The sequence below is a fragment of the Bombina bombina genome, chromosome 11, assembly GCF_027579735.1.
Source record: "Bombina bombina isolate aBomBom1 chromosome 11, aBomBom1.pri, whole genome shotgun sequence".
Lineage (NCBI taxonomy): Eukaryota > Metazoa > Chordata > Amphibia > Anura > Bombinatoridae > Bombina > Bombina bombina.
In genome coordinates this window covers 52,160,912-52,179,595 of record NC_069509.1, presented here as the reverse complement: position 1 = coordinate 52,179,595, position 18,684 = coordinate 52,160,912, and the positions used below count along the sequence as shown (strand labels likewise).

At 40.5% G+C, this 18,684-nt stretch overlaps 1 protein-coding gene across 1 annotated transcript in view; it reads left to right on the top strand.

Moving 5' to 3' along the window:
* The window catches only part of LOC128641850 (CREB-binding protein-like), a 170,997-nt gene that overhangs the window by 136,055 nt on the left and 16,258 nt on the right, over window positions 1–18,684 (top strand). The window contains 4 exon segments of the mRNA XM_053694412.1: window positions 8,819–8,907; window positions 10,097–10,177; window positions 17,359–17,415; window positions 18,171–18,248. Coding sequence (XP_053550387.1) covers window positions 8,819–8,907; window positions 10,097–10,177; window positions 17,359–17,415; window positions 18,171–18,248 — 305 coding nt within the window.

The following is an 18,684-nucleotide window of genomic DNA, read 5'->3' as shown; positions in this document are numbered from 1 at the left end:
GGAAACTCATTGCTCAATTTGTTTAGAAGCCATTGTGGAACCCCCTCTTAAAATGTGTCCCACTTGTACTGATATGTCTATAACTTGCAGACAACATATTTTGAGTTTGGCAATGGATGATTCTCAGACAGAAGGCAATCAGGTTTTGCCATCTAGTTCTCCCCAAGTGTCACAACCAGTAATGCCGGCACAAGTAACGCCAAGTACTTCTAGTGCATCTAATTCTTTTACCTTGCAAGATATGGCCTCAGTTATGAATACTACTCTTACAGAGGTTTTATCTTAACAGCCAGGGTTGCAAGGGAAGCGCAGTAGCTCTGGGTTAGGAACACATGCTGAGCCTTCTGATGCTTTAGTTGCTGTATCCGATACTCCCTCACAATGTTCTGAGGTATGGATGAGGGATTTGCTATCTGAGGGAGAGATTTCTGATTCAGGAAGATTACTCCCTCAGACAGATTCAGATATGACGGCATTTAAATTTAAGCTAGAACACCTCCGTTTATTGCTTAGGGAGGTTTTAGCGACTCTGGATGATTGTGACCCTATTGCAGTTCCAGAGAAATTGTGTAAAATAGACAAATATTTAGAGGTTCCTGTCTACACTGATGTTTTTCCGGTCCCTAAGAGGATTTCTGACATTACTAAGGAGTGGGATAGACCAGGTATTCCGTTTGCTCCCCCCTCCTGTTTTTAAGAAAATGTTTCCCATATCTGACACCATGAGGGACTCATGGCAATCGGTCCCTAAGGTGGAGGGAGCTATTCCTACTTTGGCTAAGCGTACAACTATACCTATTGAAGACCGTTGTGCTTTCATAGATCCTATGGATAAAAAATTAGAGGGTCTCCTAAAGAAAATTTTTGTTCAAGGTTTTCTTCTTCAACCTATTGCATGCATTGTTCCTGTAACAACTGCAGCTGCCTTTTGGTTTGAGGCTCTAGAAGAGGCTCTTCAGGTGGAGACCCCACTAGAGGATATTCTGGACAGAATTAAGGCTCTTAAGCTAGCTAATTCTTTTATTACAGACGCTGCTTTTCATCTCGCTAAGTTAGCGGCAAAGAATTCAGGTTTTGCCATTTTAGCTTTATGGCTTAAGTCCTGGTGGCTGATGTGTCATCTAAATCCAAGCTTTTGATCATCCCTTTCAAAGGTAAGACCCTATTCGGGCCTGCACTGAAAGAGATAATTTCAGACATCACTGGAGGGAAGGGTCATGCCCTTCCCCAAGATAAGTCGAATAAGTAAAGGACCAGACAAAATAATTTTCGTTCCTTTCGAAACTTCAAGGGTGGTCCCGCTTCCTCTTCCCCTGCGGCAAAGCAAGAGGGGAACTTTGCTCAATCCAAACCAACCTGGAGACCTAACCAGGCTTGGAACAAGGGTAAACATGCCAAAAAGCCTGCTGCTGCCACTAAGACAGCATGAAGGGGTAGCCCCCGATCCGGGACCGGATCTAGTAGGGGGCAGACTCTCTCTCAGGCCTGGGCAAGAGACGTTCGGGACTCCTGGGCCGTAGAAATTGTAACCCAGGGGTACCTTGTTAGATTTCAAAGATTCTCCTCCAAAGGGGAGGTTCCATCTTTCTCAATTGTCTGTAAACCAGACAAAAAGAGAGGCGTTCTTACGCTGTGTAGAAGACCTCTTTACCATGGGAGTTATCTGTCTAGTTCGGAAAGCAGAACAGGGACAAGGTTTCTAATCCAATCTGTGGTTCCCAAAAAAGAGGAAACCTTCAGACCAATTCTAGATCTCAAGATTCTAAACCAATTCCTAAGAGTTCCATCCTTCAAGATGGAGACCATTCGGACTATTTTACCATTGATCCAGGAGGGTCAATATATGACCACCGTGGATTTAAAGGATGCATATCTACACATTCCTATCCACAATGATCATCACCAGTTGCTCAGGTTTACCTTCCTGGACAGGCATTACCAGTTTGTGGCTCTTCCCTTCGGGTTGGCCACGGCACCAAGAATCTTCACAAGTGCTAGGGTCCCTTCTGGCGGTCCTAAGGCCGCGGGGCATAGCAGTGGCGCCTTATCTAGAAGACATCCTTATTCAAGTGTCGACTTTTCAACTAGCCAAGTCTCACACGGACTTAGTGTTGGCCTTTCTAAGATCTCATGGGTGGAAGGTGAACATGAAAAAGTGTTCTCTTATTCCTCTCACAAGAGTTCCATTCCTGGGAACTCTGATAGATTCGGTGGACATGAAAATTTTTCTGACGGAGGTCAGGAAATCAAAGATATTAACCACCTGCCAAGCTCTTCATTCCATTCCTCGGCCGTCAGTGGCTCAGTGTATGGAGGTAATCGGACTAATGGTAGCGGCAATCGACACAGTTCCGTTTGCTCGCTTGCATCTCAGACCACTGCAACTATGCATGCTCAGACATTGGAATGGGGATTATGCAGATTTATCTCCTCAGATAGATCTGGATCAAGAGACCAGAGACTCTGTTCTTTGGTGGTTGTCACAGGATCAACTGTCCCGGGGAATGTGTTTCCGCAGGCCAGCATGGGTTATAGTGACGACGGACGCCAGCCTACTGGGCTCGGGTGCAGTCTGGAATTCCCTGAAAGCACATGGTTTGTGGACTCAGGAGGAGGCCCTCCTACCGATAAATATTCTGGAATTAAGAGCGATATTCAATGCTCTTCAGGCATGGCCTCAGCTGGCTTCGGACGGATTCATCAGATTTCAGTCGGACAACATCACAACTGTAGCTTATATCAATCATCAGGGGGGAACAAGGAGTTCCTTGGCGATGATAGAAGTTTCCAGGATAATCTGATGGGCAGAGACTCACTCTTGCCATCTATCAGCTATCTATATCCCAGGGGTAGAGAACTGGGAGGCTTCAGACTTTTCATCCGGGGGAGTGGGAGCTCCATCCGGAGGTGTTTGCTCAACTGATTCAGCTATGGGGCACACCAGAATTGGATCTGATGGCGTCTAGTCAGAACGCCAAGCTTCCTTGTTATGGGTCCAGGGATCCTCAGGCAGTACTGATAGATGCTCTAGCAGTACCCTGGTCGTTCAACCTGGCTTATGTGTTTCCGCCTTTCCCTCTCCTTCCGCGTCTGATTGCCAGAATCAAACAGGAGAGAGCTTCAGTAATTTTGATAGCACCTGCGTGGCCACTCAGGACTTTGTATGCAGACCTGGTGGACATGTCATCTCTGCCACCATGGACTCTTGCCACTGCGACAGGACCTTCTGATTCAAGGTCCGGTCAAGCATCCAAATCTAATTTCTCTGCAACTGACTGCTTGGTGATTGAACGCTTGATTTTATCAAAGCGGGGTTTCTTTGAGTCCGTCATAGATACCTTGATTCAGGCTCGAAAGCCTGTCACCAGGAAAATCTATCATAAGATGGCGTAAATATCTTTTGGTGAGATTCCAAAGGCTACTCATGGAGTAAGATCAGGATTCCTAGGATTTTGTCCTTTCTCCAAGGAGGATTGGAGAAGGGGCTATCAGCTAGTTCCCTAAAGGGACAGATATCTGCTTTATCAATTCTATTGCACAAGCATCTGGCAGATGTCCCAGACGTTCTGTCAGGCTTTAGTTAGAATCAAGCCTGTGTTTAAACCTGTTGCTCCGCCATGGAGTTTAAATTTGGTTCTTAATGTTCTTCAAAGGGTTCCGTTTGAACCCATGCATTCCATAGACATTAAGCTTCTATCTTGGAAAGTTCTGTTTCTAGTTGCTATCTCTTCAGCTCGAAGACTTTCTGAGCTATCTGCTTTACAATGCGACTCGCCTTAGCTTGTTTTCCATGCTGATAAGGTGGTTTTACATACCAAACCTGGGTTCCTCCCTAAGGTTGTTTCTAACAGGAATATCAATCAGGAAATTGTTGTTCCTTCTCTGTGTCCTAATCCTTCTAAGAAGGTACGTCTGTTGCACAATTTGGATGTGGTTCATGCCTTGAAGTTTTATTTGCAGGCAACCAAAGATTTTCGCCAATCATCTTCATTGTTTGTTTATGCTGGAAAGCGTAGAGGTCAAAAGGCTACGGCTACCTCTTTCCTTTTGGCTGAAAAGCATCATCCGTTTGGCTTATGAGACTGCTGGACAGCAGCCTCCTGAAAGAATTACAGCTCACTCCACTAGAGCGGTGGCTTCCACATGGGCTTTTAAGAATGATGCTTCTGTTGAACAGATTTGTGAGGCTGCGACTTGGTCTTCACTTCATACATTTTACAAATTTTACAAATTTGATACTTTTGCTTCTTCGGAGGCTATTTTTGGGGGAGAGGTTTTGCAAGCTGTGGTGCGTTCCCGTCTTGTCCCTCCCTTCATCCGTGTCCTAAAGCTTTGGTATTGGTATCCCACAAGTTAGGATGAATCCGTGGACCCGGTACATCTTGCAAAAGAAAACAAAATTTATGCTTACCTGATAAATGTCTTTCTTTTGCGATGTACAGAGTCCACGGCCCGCCCTGTTTATTCAAGACGGATAGTATTTTTTATGTAAACTTCAGTCACCTCTGCACTTTATAGTTTCTCCTTTTCTTCCTTGGCCTTCGGTCGAATGACTGGGGGGTGGAGTTAAGGGGGAAGCTATATAGACAGCTCTGCTGTGGTGCTCTCTTTGCTACTTCCTGTCAGGAAGGACAATATCCCACAAGTTAGGATGAATCCGTGGACTAGGTACATCGCAAAAGAAAGAAATTTATCAGGTAAGCATAAATTTTGTTTTTTGGTCCACGGTTACTGGAGGGCGAAGGTGCCTTTTTACTGCAGGATAAGAACGAGCCTAAGGGACAAGGTCCTAATTTTTGTTCCTTTCGTTCGGACAAATACCATTGTCAGCAGCCCTCTGCAAAGCCGGAGCAGTCCAAGGGAACTTGGAAAACTCCTCAGTCCTGGAATAAATCCAAGCAGAATAAGAAGCCCGCCGAGTCAGTTGGCATGAAGGGACGGCCTCCGATCTGGCTTTGGATCTGGTAGGGGGCAGACTGTCACTCTTTTCAGAAGCTTGGTTTGGGGACGTGCAAGACCCATGGGTACTGGAGGTCATTGCTCAGGGATACAGGATAGGTTTCAAGTCTCATCCTCCCAGGGGCAGATTCCTCTTATCAAACCTGTCTTTAAGGCCAGAAAAGAGAGGCTTTTCTAGGGTGTGTGAGGAATCTCTCCGCCCTGGGGGTCATTGTACCGGTACCTCCAGCAGAGAGAGAGGTCAGGGATACTACTGAAACTTGTTTGTGATCCCAAAGGAGGAGGGTACTTTTCATCCAATTCTGGACCTAAAGTGTTTAAACAAATTCCTGTCTGTCCCTTCATTCAAGATGTAGACAATAAGGTCCATTATTCCTTTAGTCCATGATGGACAATATGACCACGACAGACCTGAAGGATGCCTACCTTCACGTCCCTATACACAAGGAACACTTCAAGTTCCTAAGATTTATATTCCTAGACCAGCACTTCCAGTTCATTGCACTTCCGTTTGGTCTAGCTACTGCTCTAAGAGTTTTTATGAAGGTTCTAGGGGCTCTGCTCGCTGTGACCAGAACCAGAGGGATTGCAGTGGTGCCGTACTTAGACGATATTTTGGTTCAAGCACCGCCCTTTCGTCTGGCAGAGGACCATTTGAAAACTCTTCTTTCTCTTCTTTGATCTCATGGATGGAAGATAAACTTAGAAAAGAGTTCTTATTTAAAGTACCAGGGTGCAGTTCCTGGGTACGATAATAGATTACATATCTATGAGGATATTTCTTACAGACCAGAGACGTTACAAGCTAACTTCCAATTGTCTTGCCCTCCAGACCTCCTTCAGGCCATCTGTGGCTTGGTATATGGAGGTAATTGGACTCATGGTATCCTGCATGGACATCATCCCCTTTGCCAGATTCCATCTCAGACCTCTTCAACTGTGTATGCTGAGACAGTGTAACGGCAATCCTTCAGATCTATCTCGGATTTCTCTGGACAGTCGAGAGAATTGCTCTCCTGGTGGCTTTGTCCAGATCACCTGTCCCAAGGGACGTCCTCGAGACCATCCTGGGAGATTGTGACTACGGACGCGAGTCTCTCAGGATGAGGAGCTGTTTAGGGTGCCAGGAAGGCACAGGGCCTGTGGACTGGAGAGGGATGAATCCTCCCGATAAATATTTTGGAACTTCAAGCAATCTTCAATGTTCTGAAGGCTTGGCCCCTTCTAGGTTTGACCCAGTTTATCAGATTCCAATAGGACAACATAACCTTGGTGGCTTACATCAACCATTGGGGGGGAAGAGACGAGAAGTTCCATAGCAATGATTGAAGTATCTCGGATTCTGGAGTGGGAGGAGGTCCACAGCTATTCGCTGTCAGCAATCCACATTCTGGGTGTGGACAACTGGGAAGTGGATTTTCTCAGCAGACAATCATTTCATCCGGGGGAATGGTCTCTCCATCCCGAAATGTTTGCAGAGATGTGCAACAGGTGGGGGAATCTCATGGCGTCTCGTCTCAATACCAAGCTACCCAGATATGGGTCGAGGTCCAGGGATCCTCAGGCAGAGCTAATAGATGCTTTAGCAGTACCTTGGAGGTTCAGGCTAATCTACCTTTTCCCACAGTTATCTCTCCTTCCTCGTGTAGTGGCCCGCAGCAGGAGGCGTCAGTGATACTGATTGCTCCATCGTGGCCGCGAAGGATGTGGATCTAGTGGGGATGTCATCTCCTCCTCCATGGAGGTTACCTTGTCGCAGGGATCTGCTAGAACAAGGTCCTTTTGTTCATCAAAATCTAGATTCTCTAAGGCAGACTGCGTGGCAAATTGAATGCTTAGTCCTAGCCAAGAGAGGTTTTTCTGAGAGAGTTTCCAAAAGTCTTTCACGACAGGAAGGTATACTTTACAAAGCCTTCCCTTCAGTTTCAGGGGTAAATTACCCCAAGGAGCTCCAAATAAAATTATCCCAAAGTCGCCCATAAAGTCCCCTACAATTTTGGTTTTTCAGAAAGAGCAGGCATAAATAGAAATGTTAAAGGACCTACCCTCTATGATCCATGCTGTGGAGCACACACATTCCTCCATGTCTGCCAGCTTCATCCAGACATCTGACAGGGACCTGTGTAGAAAGGAATGCAGAGTAACCCTGGCTGCCGCGTGGGGGTTAGCATAGCTTACTGGTGAGAGAACGGAGAAGCCTTCCTGCGACTTCCAACATCTACCAATACTCTTACTCAAGAGGATTACATGCACACAGCATTACCCCAGTCCTACTTGAAGAGAATCTACCTATTAAATGACTTGGTTACATTTTTCTTCAGAACACGATCTTCACTTCCTCCTTGTTACAGAGGCAAAGAATGACTAGTGGGTATGGGAAGTTAGAGAGATACTTAAAGGGACATGAAACCCAAAATGTTTCTTTCATGATTCAGATAGAATACAATTTTAAACAACTTTCCAATTTAGTTCCATTTAATTTGCTTCCTTCTCTTCTTATCCTTTGCAAAAAAAGGTTTATCTAGGTAAGCTCAGGAGCAGCAAAGAACCTAGCTTCTAGCTGCTGATTGGTGACTGCATATATATACTGATTGTCATTGGCTCACCCCATGTGTTCAGTTAGAAACCAGTAGTGCATTGCTGCTCCTTTGACAACTGATACCAAGAGAATGAAACAAATTACATATTAGAAGTAAATTAGAAAGTTGTTTAAAATTGTATTCTCTATCTGAATAATGAAAGAAAATGTTTGGGTTTCATGTCCCTTTAGGCTTTGCTGGGATGTCTTTGCCTCCTCCTGGTGGCCAGGAGTTGAATTTCCCAACAGTAATTGAATGGAATTGTGGACTCTCTATGCCATTGGAAAGAAAATGTCCAGCTGCATAAAAAAATTAAAAAGGGCCTTTATTTAATTTGTTCCACATGGTCAAACAATAAACAAGCAACTATTCAGACTTAAATAACGAGTAAATACAGTAGATGTGCATAATCAATTAATGTATTATTAAAAAAAACAGTGCAATAGCACTTAGTCTAAACTTCAAATGAGAAGTACATATTTTTTTTTTTATGACAAATTTCAAAGTTATGTTTTCCCACTCCTCCTGTATCATGTGACAGCCATCAGCCAATCACAAATGCATATACGTTTATTCTGTGAATTCTTGCACATGCTCAGTAGGAGCTGGTGACTCAAGGTGTAAATATAAAAAAAACTCTGCACATTTTGTTTAATGGAAGTAAATTGAAACGTTGTTTAAAATAGCTGCTCTATTTGAATCATAAAAGTTCAATTTTGACCTGAGTGTCCCTTTAACACAAGCTATTAATCATGCTTATGTCCAGACCACTCAATCTGTGTTTAAACATCTTCACATAAGGGGCCAGAATTAAATTCACACCACCTAGTGGTCATTAACATTATTACCATAATATTTTCTAAACATACCAGTGAATATACAGTCTCAATTCTTATAATGCCAATGTATACCTTATCTGAATCATGAAAGAAAAAGTTAGTGTATTAGATGCCCAATTTTGTATATTAGACCAGATTTTATTACCCATAGGTAATTTTACAAAAATACTGTCCCAAGTCAAATTCACAATTTAAATATTTTGTGATCATAGTTTCAAACTGATAAATCAATGTCCCCTCTTTTCAATAATATCTCTCTCTTCACCTCTCCTAGGGGGATTGATTAGTATGTATCAATATGATTTTTATTCATGCCCTTTTAAATAAAAGGCATTTGAGTTGTCTGCCCATTTCTAATCCTTCTAATACAGGTTTATTTAGCAGCTGACTGAAAAAAGAGAGAGTTGATACAGTATTTTTTTTTTTGTCTTTGTTTTGCAGTTTGAGTTCTCCCCACAAACCCTTTGCTGTTATGGGAAGCAGCTATGTACTATCCCACGTGATGCGGCATACTTCAGTTATCAAAACAGGTGAGCTCTGAACTAAAAAGGAGATTTCTTCTGTAAAATATGCACGTTTTCTTGCATATCTACGATAATCTTCTCAACATTTGTTCCGGTATTTTAGAGTTTGAATGCCAGGACAATGCTTTCATGTATAAATGAGCATGTTTTAGTGTCATTTATAGCCTTCCCACAAAGAAAAATGTTTCTTTTGGTGTTTGTAGAATTACATGTGGCATCTACAGCTAATTACTGGTGTGACAAGATGATTGTGATAACCCAGAATGCTGCTAGAGTAAAAGGCACTGCTTTGTAGGGCTACTTACAGAATCAGTGATGGGCTCCTGTATTTAAAAATTGCTTTTATTTCCATTTTTTTAAAGGCTTTTAAACCATGAGTATCTTAAATATAAATATATATATATATATAACCTTTCACCCAAAAATGTTCTCCCCTTTTTATTTTTCCCAATGATTAATTTTACCTGCTGGAGTGTATTCAAGTGTTTACTAGTAGCTCCTTTACCCCTATTTTGGCATTTGAAATAGCTGATTTACCCTGAGGTATCACCACCTATACTGAAAGTTTCTATACTGGATTCTATGCTATTGACAAACCTATGTAAACACAGCCAGCAAAAGAAATTACACTCTCCGTGGGGTGCAGGATAGTTAAGTAACACAATTATAATTTTCCATTGTTCTCTCTAAGTATTGAGCTTTGGTTTACAGACAAATATAAGATAAGGAAGCAAGTGTGTGTACACAGTGATAACATAATGAGATACATTATTACCTGAAACTCAAGCCATTGTAATAGGTTTTTATTTAAAAGCACTAAAACTGCTACTTCATGTACACAAATAAACATGAAAATGCAATTTCTCATACATTTTAGTCCCTTTAAATGTGTACCGTCCCTTTAAATGTAACCACAAGTTTTTTAGATGGCATTGACCTGTTTTAAAGTTGCTTTTTTTATAGGGTGTGATTTAGTTGTTGGAAGTAACACATTCAATGTATCAGTCCTACCTAGGAGCCGGGTGTATCGCCTTCTGTCTAATTCATGCATAAGTGTCAACATATTCCACTTTATCTACAATTACATCTGACTTTTCATTTAAAAAGAAATCAACTGGTTTTCATTTAAACGTCATTGCTTTTATTAAACTCTTTATTATTACAAACGCATGATATCATCATCTTTATCTTGCAGGTATCACTTCTGTGAAAAATGCTTCACAGAAATCCAAGGAGAGAATGTGACACTTGGAGATGATCCGGCCCAACCACAAACGTAAGTGCGTATGAATAAAGCAGACTCCAAGTACAATAAGGGACCTTGGAGTAGAGCCTATATAGGGCTGTTACATGGTGAGGGCCCTGTAATAAAGTGAAAGCTTGACATCAATTAGAGGGTTAAATGCACTTGTAATAGAGCAGTGATACATGAGTTATAGGTGGAAAGTTCCTGTAATATTGAGCAATAGTAGCTACAAGACATTTACAAGGAGAGCAACAACATATTGTTTGCAATAAGAGATCCTGCCGTCCATTGTTCTTAATAATGCTGCAGTAATTCTACTGCATTATGTCTGAGCTTTAAAATCCTGACACTATCTACTTCCTTAACCATTATTATTATTATTGGTTATTTGTAGAGCGCCAACAGATTCCGCAGCGCTAACCATAATTAAAGTCCACACCAGCATTTTGTATATCAAACGTGCAAGCTGCTTAATATAGCTCCAATAGCCACTGTTTATCAAACAATTCTTTCTTTCATGTAATTAACAAGAGTCCATGAGCTAGTGACGTATGGGATATACATTCCTACCAGGAGGGGCAAAGTTTCCCAAACCTTAAAATGCCTATAAATACACCCCTCACCACACCCACAAATCAGTTTTACAAACTTTGCCTCCAAGGGAGGTGGTGAAGTAAGTTTGTGCTAGATTCTACGTTGATATGCGCTCCGCAGCAAGTTGGAGCCCGGTTTTCCTCTCAGCGTGCAGTGAATGTCAGAGGGATGTGAGGAGAGTATTGCCTATTGAATGCAGTGATCTCCTTCTACGGGGTCTATTTCATAAGGTTCTCTGTTATCGGTCGTAGAGATTCATCTCTTACCTCCCTTTTCAGATCGACGATATACTCTTATATTTACCATTTCCTCTACTGATTCTCGTTTCAGTACTGGTTTGGCTTTCTACAAACATGTAGATGAGTGTCCTGGGGTAAGTAGGTCTTATTTTCTGTGACACTCTAAGCTATGGTTGGGCACTTTATTTATAAAGTTCTAAATATATGTATTCAAACATTTATTTGCCTTGACTCAGAATGTTCAACTTTCCTTATTTCCAGACAGTCAGTTTCATATTTGGGATTATGCTTTAATTATCATATTTTTCTTACCTCAAAAATTTGACTTTTTCCCTGTGGGCTGTTAGGCTCGCGGGGGCTGAAAATGCTTCATTTTATTGCGTCATTCTTGGCGCGGATTTTTTTGGCGCAAAAATTCATTTCCGTTTCCGGCGTCATACGTGTCGCCGGAAGTTGCGTCATTTTTTTGACGTTATTTTGCGCCAAAAATGTCGGCGTTCCGGATGTGGCGTCATTTTTGGCGCCAAAAGCATTTAGGCGCCAAATAATGTGGGCGTCTTATTTGGCGCCAAAAAAAAATATGGGCGTCGCTTTTGTTTCCACATTATTTCAGAATCATTTTTCATTTGCTTCTGGTTGCTAGAAGCTTGATGTTTGGCATTTTTTCCCATTCCTGAAACTGTCTTATAAGGAATTTGATCTATTTTGCTTTATATGTTGTTTTTTCTCTTACATATTGCAAGATGTCTCACGTTGCATCTGAGCCAGAAGATACTACAGGAAAACCTCTGCCTGCTGGATCTACCAAAGCTAAGTGTATCTGCTGTAAACTTTTGGTAGCTATTCCTCCAGCTGTTGTTTGTATTAAATGTCATGACAAACTTGTTAATGCAGATAATATTTCCTTTAGTGATGTACCATTGTCTGTTGCAGTTCCCTCAACATCTAAGGTGCAGAATGTTCCTGATAACATAAGAGATTTTGTTTCTGAATCCATAAAGAAGGCTTTGTCTGTTATTTCTCCTTCTAGTAAACGTAAAAAGTCTTTTAAATCTTCTCTCTCCACAGATGAATTTTTAAATGAACACCATCATTCTGATTCTTTGGACTCTTCTGGTTCAGAGGATTCTGTCTCAGAGATTGATGCTGATAAATCTTCATATTTATTTAAGATGGAATTTATTCGCTCTTTACTTAAAGAAGTACTAATTGCTTTAGAAATAGAGGATTCTAGTCCTCTTGATACTAATTCTATACGTTTGGATAAGGTTTTTAAAGCTCCTGCGGTTATTCCAGAAGTCTTTCCTGTTCCTAATGCTATTTCTGCAGTAATTGCTAAGGAATGGGATAGATTGGGTAATTCATTTACTCCTTCTAAACGTTTTAAGCAATTATATCCTGTTCCGCCTGACAGATTAGAATTTTGGGACAAAATCCCTAAAGTTGATGGGGCTATTTCTACCCTTGCTAAACGTACTACCATTCCTACATCAGATGGTACCTCGTTTAAGGATCCTTTAGATAGAAAAATTGAATCTTTTCTAAGAAAAGCTTATCTATGTTCAGGTAATCTTCTTAGACCTGCTATATCATTGGCTGATGTTGCTGCAGCTTCAACTTTTTGGTTGGAAACTCTAGCGCAACAAGTAACAAATCGTGATTCTCATGATATTATTATTCTTCTCCAGCATGCTAATAATTTCATCTGTGATGCCATTTTTGATATTATTAGAGTTGATGTTAGATTTATGTCTCTGGCTATCTTAGCCAGAAGAGCTTTATGGCTTAAGACTTGGAATGCTGATATGGCTTCTAAATCAACTCTACTTTCCATTTCTTTCCAGGGAAACAAATTATTTGGTTCTCAGTTGGATTCTATTATTTCAACTGTTACTGGTGGGAAAGGAACTTTTTTACCACAGGATAAAAAGTCTAAAGGTAAAAACAGGGCTAACAATCGTTTTCGTTCCTTTCGTTTCAACAAAGAACAAAAGCCTGATCCTTCGTCCTCAGGAGCAGTTTCAGTTTGGAAACCATCTCCAGTCTGGAATAAATCCAAGCCTGCTAGAAAGGCAAAGCCTGCTTCTAAGTTCACATGAAGGTACGGCCCTCATTCCAGTTCAGCTGGTAGGGGGCAGGTTACGTTTTTTCAAAGAAATTTGGATCAGTTCTGTTCACAATCTTTGGATTCAGAACATTGTTTCAGAAGGGTACAGAATTGGTTTCAAGATGAGACCTCCTGCAAAGAGATTTTTTCTTTCCCATGTCCCAGTAAATCCAGTGAAAGCTCAAGCATTTCTGAATTGTGTTTCAGATCTAGAGTTGGCTGGAGTAATTATGCCAGTTCCAGTTCCGGAACAGGGGATGGGGTTTTATTCAAATCTCTTCATTGTACCAAAGAAGGAGAATTCCTTCAGACCAGTTCTGGATCTAAAATTATTGAATCGTTATGTAAGGATACCAACGTTCAAGATGGTAACTGTAAGGACTATATTGCCTTTTGTTCAGCAAGGGAATTATATGTCCACAATAGATTTACAGGATGCATATCTGCATATTCCGATTCATCCAGATCATTATCAGTTCCTGAGATTCTCTTTTCTAGACAAGCATTACCAATTTGTGGCTCTACCGTTTGGCCTTGCTACAGCTCCAAGAATTTTTACAAAGATTCTCGGTGCCCTTCTGTCTGTAATCAGAGAACAGGGTATTGTGGTATTTCCTTATTTGGACGATATCTTGGTACTTGCTCCGTCTTTACATTTAGCAGAGTCTCATACGAATCGACTTGTGTTGTTTCTTCAAGATCATGGTTGGAGGATCAATTTACCAAAAAGTTCTTTGATTCCTCAAACAAGGGTAACCTTTCTGGGTTTCCAGATAGATTCAGTGTCCATGACTTTGTCTTTAACAGACAAGAGACGTCTAAAATTGATTACAGCCTGTCGAAACCTTCAGTCTCAATCATTCCCTTCGGTAGCCTTATGCATGGAAATTCTAGGTCTTATGACTGCTGCATCGGACGCGATCCCCTTTGCTCGTTTTCACATGCGACCTCTTCAGCTCTGTATGCTGAACCAATGGTGCAGGGATTACACGAAGATATATCAATTACTATCTTTAAAACCGATTGTTCGGCACTCTCTAACGTGGTGGACAGATCACCATCGTTTAATTCAGGGGGCTTCTTTTGTTCTTCCGACCTGGACTATAATTTCAACAGATGCAAGTCTCACAGGTTGGGGAGCTGTGTGGGGATCTCTGACGGCACAAGGAGTTTGGGAATCTCAGGAGGTGAGATTACCGATCAATATCTTGGAACTCCGTGCAGTTTTCAGAGCTCTTCAGTTTTGGCCTCTTCTGAAGAGAGAATCGTTCATTTGTTTTCAGACAGACAATGTCACAACTGTGGCATACATCAATCATCAAGGAGGGACTCACAGTCCTCTGGCTATGAAAGAAGTATCTCGAATTTTGGTTTGGGCGGAATCCAGCTCCTGTCTAATCTCTGCGGTTCATATCCCAGGTGTAGACAATTGGGAAGCGGATTATCTCAGTCGCCAAACGTTGCATCCGGGCGAATGGTCTCTTCACCCAGAGGTATTTCTTCAGATTGTTCAAATATGGGGGCTCCCAGAGATAGATCTGATGGCCTCTCATCTAAACAAGAAACTTCCCAGGTATCTGTCCAGATCCTGGGATCCTCAGGCGGAGGCAGTGGATGCATTATCACTTCCTTGGAAGTATCATCCTGCCTATATCTTTCCGCCTCTAGTTCTTCTTCCAAGAGTAATCTCCAAGATTCTGAGGGAATGCTCGTTTGTTCTGCTAATAGCTCCGGCATGGCCTCACAGGTTTTGGTATGCGGATCTTGTCCGGATGGCATCTTGCCAGCCTTGGACTCTTCCGTTAAGACCAGACCTTCTGTCACAAGGTCCTTTTTTCCATCCGGATCTGAAATCCTTAAATTTAAAGGTATGGAGATTGAACGCTTGATTCTTGGTCATAGAGGTTTCTCTGACTCCGTGATTAATACTATGTTACAGGCTCGTAAATCTGTATCTAGAGAGATATATTATAGAGTCTGGAAGACTTATATTTCATGGTGTCTTTCTCATCATTTTTCTTGGCATTCTTTTAGAATACCGAGAATTTTACAATTTCTTCAGGATGGTTTGGATAAGGGTTTGTCCGCAAGTTCTTTGAAAGGACAAATCTCTGCTCTTTCTGTTCTTTTTCACAGAAAGATTGCTATTCTTCCTGATATTCATTGTTTTGTACAAGCTTTGGTTCGTATAAAACCTGTCATTAAGTCAATTTCTCCTCCATGGAGTTTGAATTTGGTTTTGGGAGCTCTTCAAGCTCCTCCGTTTGAACCTATGCATTCATTGGACATTAAATTACTTTCTTGGAAAGTTTTGTTCCTTTTGGCCATCTCTTCTGCTAGAAGAGTTTCTGAATTATCTGCTCTTTCGTGTGAGTCTCCTTTTCTGATTTTTCATCAGGATAAGGCGGTGTTGCGAACTTCTTTTGAATTTTTACCTAAAGTTGTGAATTCCAACAACATTAGTAGAGAAATTGTGGTTCCTTCATTATGTCCTAATCCTAAGAATTTTAAGGAGAAATCATTGCATTCTTTGGATGTTGTTAGAGCTTTGAAATATTATGTTGAAGCTACGAAATCTTTCCGTAAGACTTCTAGTCTATTTGTTATCTTTTCCGGTTCTAGGAAAGGCCAGAAAGCTTCTGCCATTTCTTTGGCATCTTGGTTGAAATCTTTAATTCATCTTGCCTATGTTGAGTCGGGTAAAATTCCGCCTCAAAGAATTACAGCTCATTCTACTAGGTCAGTTTCTACTTCCTGGGCGTTTAGGAATGAAGCTTCGGTTGACCAGATCTGCAAAGCAGCAACTTGGTCCTCTTTGCATACTTTTACTAAATTCTACCATTTTGATGTATTTTCTTCTTCTGAAGCAGTTTTTGGTAGAAAAGTTCTTCAGGCAGCGGTTTCAGTTTGAATCTTCTGCTTATGTTTTTTGTTAAACTTTTATTTGGGTGTGGATTATTTTCAGCAGGAATTGGCTGTCTTTATTTTATCCCTCCCTCTCTAGTGACTCTTGTGTGGAAAGATCCACATCTTGGGTAGTCATTATCCCATACGTCACTAGCTCATGGACTCTTGTTAATTACATGAAAGAAAACATAATTTATGTAAGAACTTACCTGATAAATTCATTTCTTTCATATTAACAAGAGTCCATGAGGCCCACCCTTTTTTGTGGTGGTTATGATTTTTTTGTATAAAGCACAATTATTCCAATTCCTTATTTTATATGCTTCGCACTTTTTTTCTTATCACCCCACTTCTTGGCTATTCGTTAAACTGATTTGTGGGTGTGGTGAGGGGTGTATTTATAGGCATTTTAAGGTTTGGGAAACTTTGCCCCTCCTGGTAGGAATGTATATCCCATACGTCACTAGCTCATGGACTCTTGTTAATATGAAAGAAATGAATTTATCAGGTAAGTTCTTACATAAATTATGTTTTTATCCAGCCCATGGAGACGACAACGTTTTGGGCTTAGTTGCCCTTAATCATGTTGTATCACAATTATAAAATCACACACCTTTATATATAAAGTTCACAGGTGTATTCAACATTTTATTAACCCTTTATAAGTTACACAATTCTTCAATATTATATTAGTGACATAATGTTTGTAAACAATTAATGGGGCACAATCCTCTATTACCTGATGCTACAAAGGACTTTTTAGGAAACTCTACAGAATTCCCATTTGATGCACATTTATTTTAAAGTAAATCACTTGTAAAATATATGCCACTATGCTTGTGTGGCACCGTATGATAATTTGTCATACTATGCTTGGGATTTGTTAAAAATGCAGAGGCCAGAAATTTTAATACTGTGCTTGAAAGACTGTCACAGATTCCTGAACAGGAATTGTTTGTGTTATTACTAGAAGTATTTAATCCATTTTTTAATCCTTTAGTGAGTTTCTTTTAATGCTATCCAGCCAATGCAAATTATAAAAAAGCACATTGTGCTGGTTTTCTTGTCTTATGACGGAGTATTTGCTAGTCCAGGAAAGTGTCTGGATCTATAGAACGGTTTCACCTCTCTTCTAGAGAGAGGGATGTTGTTCACTTGCCTGAAATACACCTTCATGCATTGTTCAGTTCAAATGGGAGGCGATTCCTTCAGCTGAACAAAATGTCAATATTAGCTACCTTTTAACTTAGTTGGTTGTGTACATTGTGTTCTGTTTTCCAACTTTCTCCTAAACTTTAAATAGGGCAACCACGGTTTATAATGAGCTTGTTCACTGACCCTTTCCTTTTAATATTGTCATTTAGGACAATCTCAAAAGAACAGTTTGAGAAGAAGAAAAATGACATGCTGGATCCCGAGCCGTGAGTAGCCTATCTTTATTTACTATGTTGGTGTAGTTAAAGGCACACTAAACCCATTTTTTTTCTGATTCAGATAGAGCATGCAATTTTTTGGCAACTTTCTAATTTACGCCTATTATCAAATTTTCTTCGTTCTCTTGCTATCTTTATTTAAAAACCAGGAATGTAAAGCTTAGGAGCCAGAACATTTTTGGTTCAGAACCTGGTTTATGCTTGCTTTATTGGTGGCTAAATGTAGCCAACAATAAGCAAGCGCGCTATCCAGGGTGCTGAACCTAAACTGATCCTGCCCCTAAACTTTACATTCCTGCTTTTTAAATAAAGATAGCAAGAAAACAAAGAAAATAGGAATAAATTAGAAAGTTTCCTAAAATTGCATGATCTATATGAATCAGTAAATGAACATTTTTAGTGTACCTTTAAAGAAACCTAAAACCCCACATTTTTCGTTCATGATTCAGATGGAAATTTTAAATTTACTTCTATTAAATTTTCTTCTCTTGGCTCAGGAGCGTGAATGTGTCTGCAGCAGTTTTGAATAGTATACATTTGCAAGAGCACTAGATGGCAGCATTTTTCCTGCCATGTAGTGTTCCAGATACGTACACGCTACTTACCTACCTATATATCTTCAACAAAGAATACTGTGCAAGCAAAGTAAATGTCAGAATATAAGTACATTAGAAACCTTTTAAACAATTGTATGATGCTCTGTCTGAATCGTGAAAGAGAAACTTCTTTGTGTATCCCTGCAGGTTTGTCGATTGCAAAGAGTGTGGGAGGAAAATGCATCAGATCTGCGTATTACATTTTGATATTATTTGGCCCACTGGGTAAGTTTAGTTCTTTCTTGAGAATCTTAAAACCACTGCAAGTTTTATTGTTGTAATATATTAGCTTTCCTGGCTTATATAAATAAATATTTGTTTGCTTTCTTTAAAGGGACATTCCAGCTAAGATTGGAATTGCACACTGGTTCATTTCAGTTTAGAATAGAATCATGTTTGCATTATATATGTATTGGTAAAAATGCTTCTAGGAAAAGCTATAGCTGTTTCGATAATGTTCTTAAGTATGCTCCAAGGGCCTAAGGTGTTTGTACCATAAGATAATGACTCAATTTGTGTCAACACTAATATTATACAAGCCCCACTGGCTCTCTGAGCAGCTGCGATATTTAAAATGCTGGTGCTCGGAGAATAGCTATGCTTCACATGTATGTGCAGAGAAGAATATTAATAAACGGTTATAACTTGAACTATAAGCATT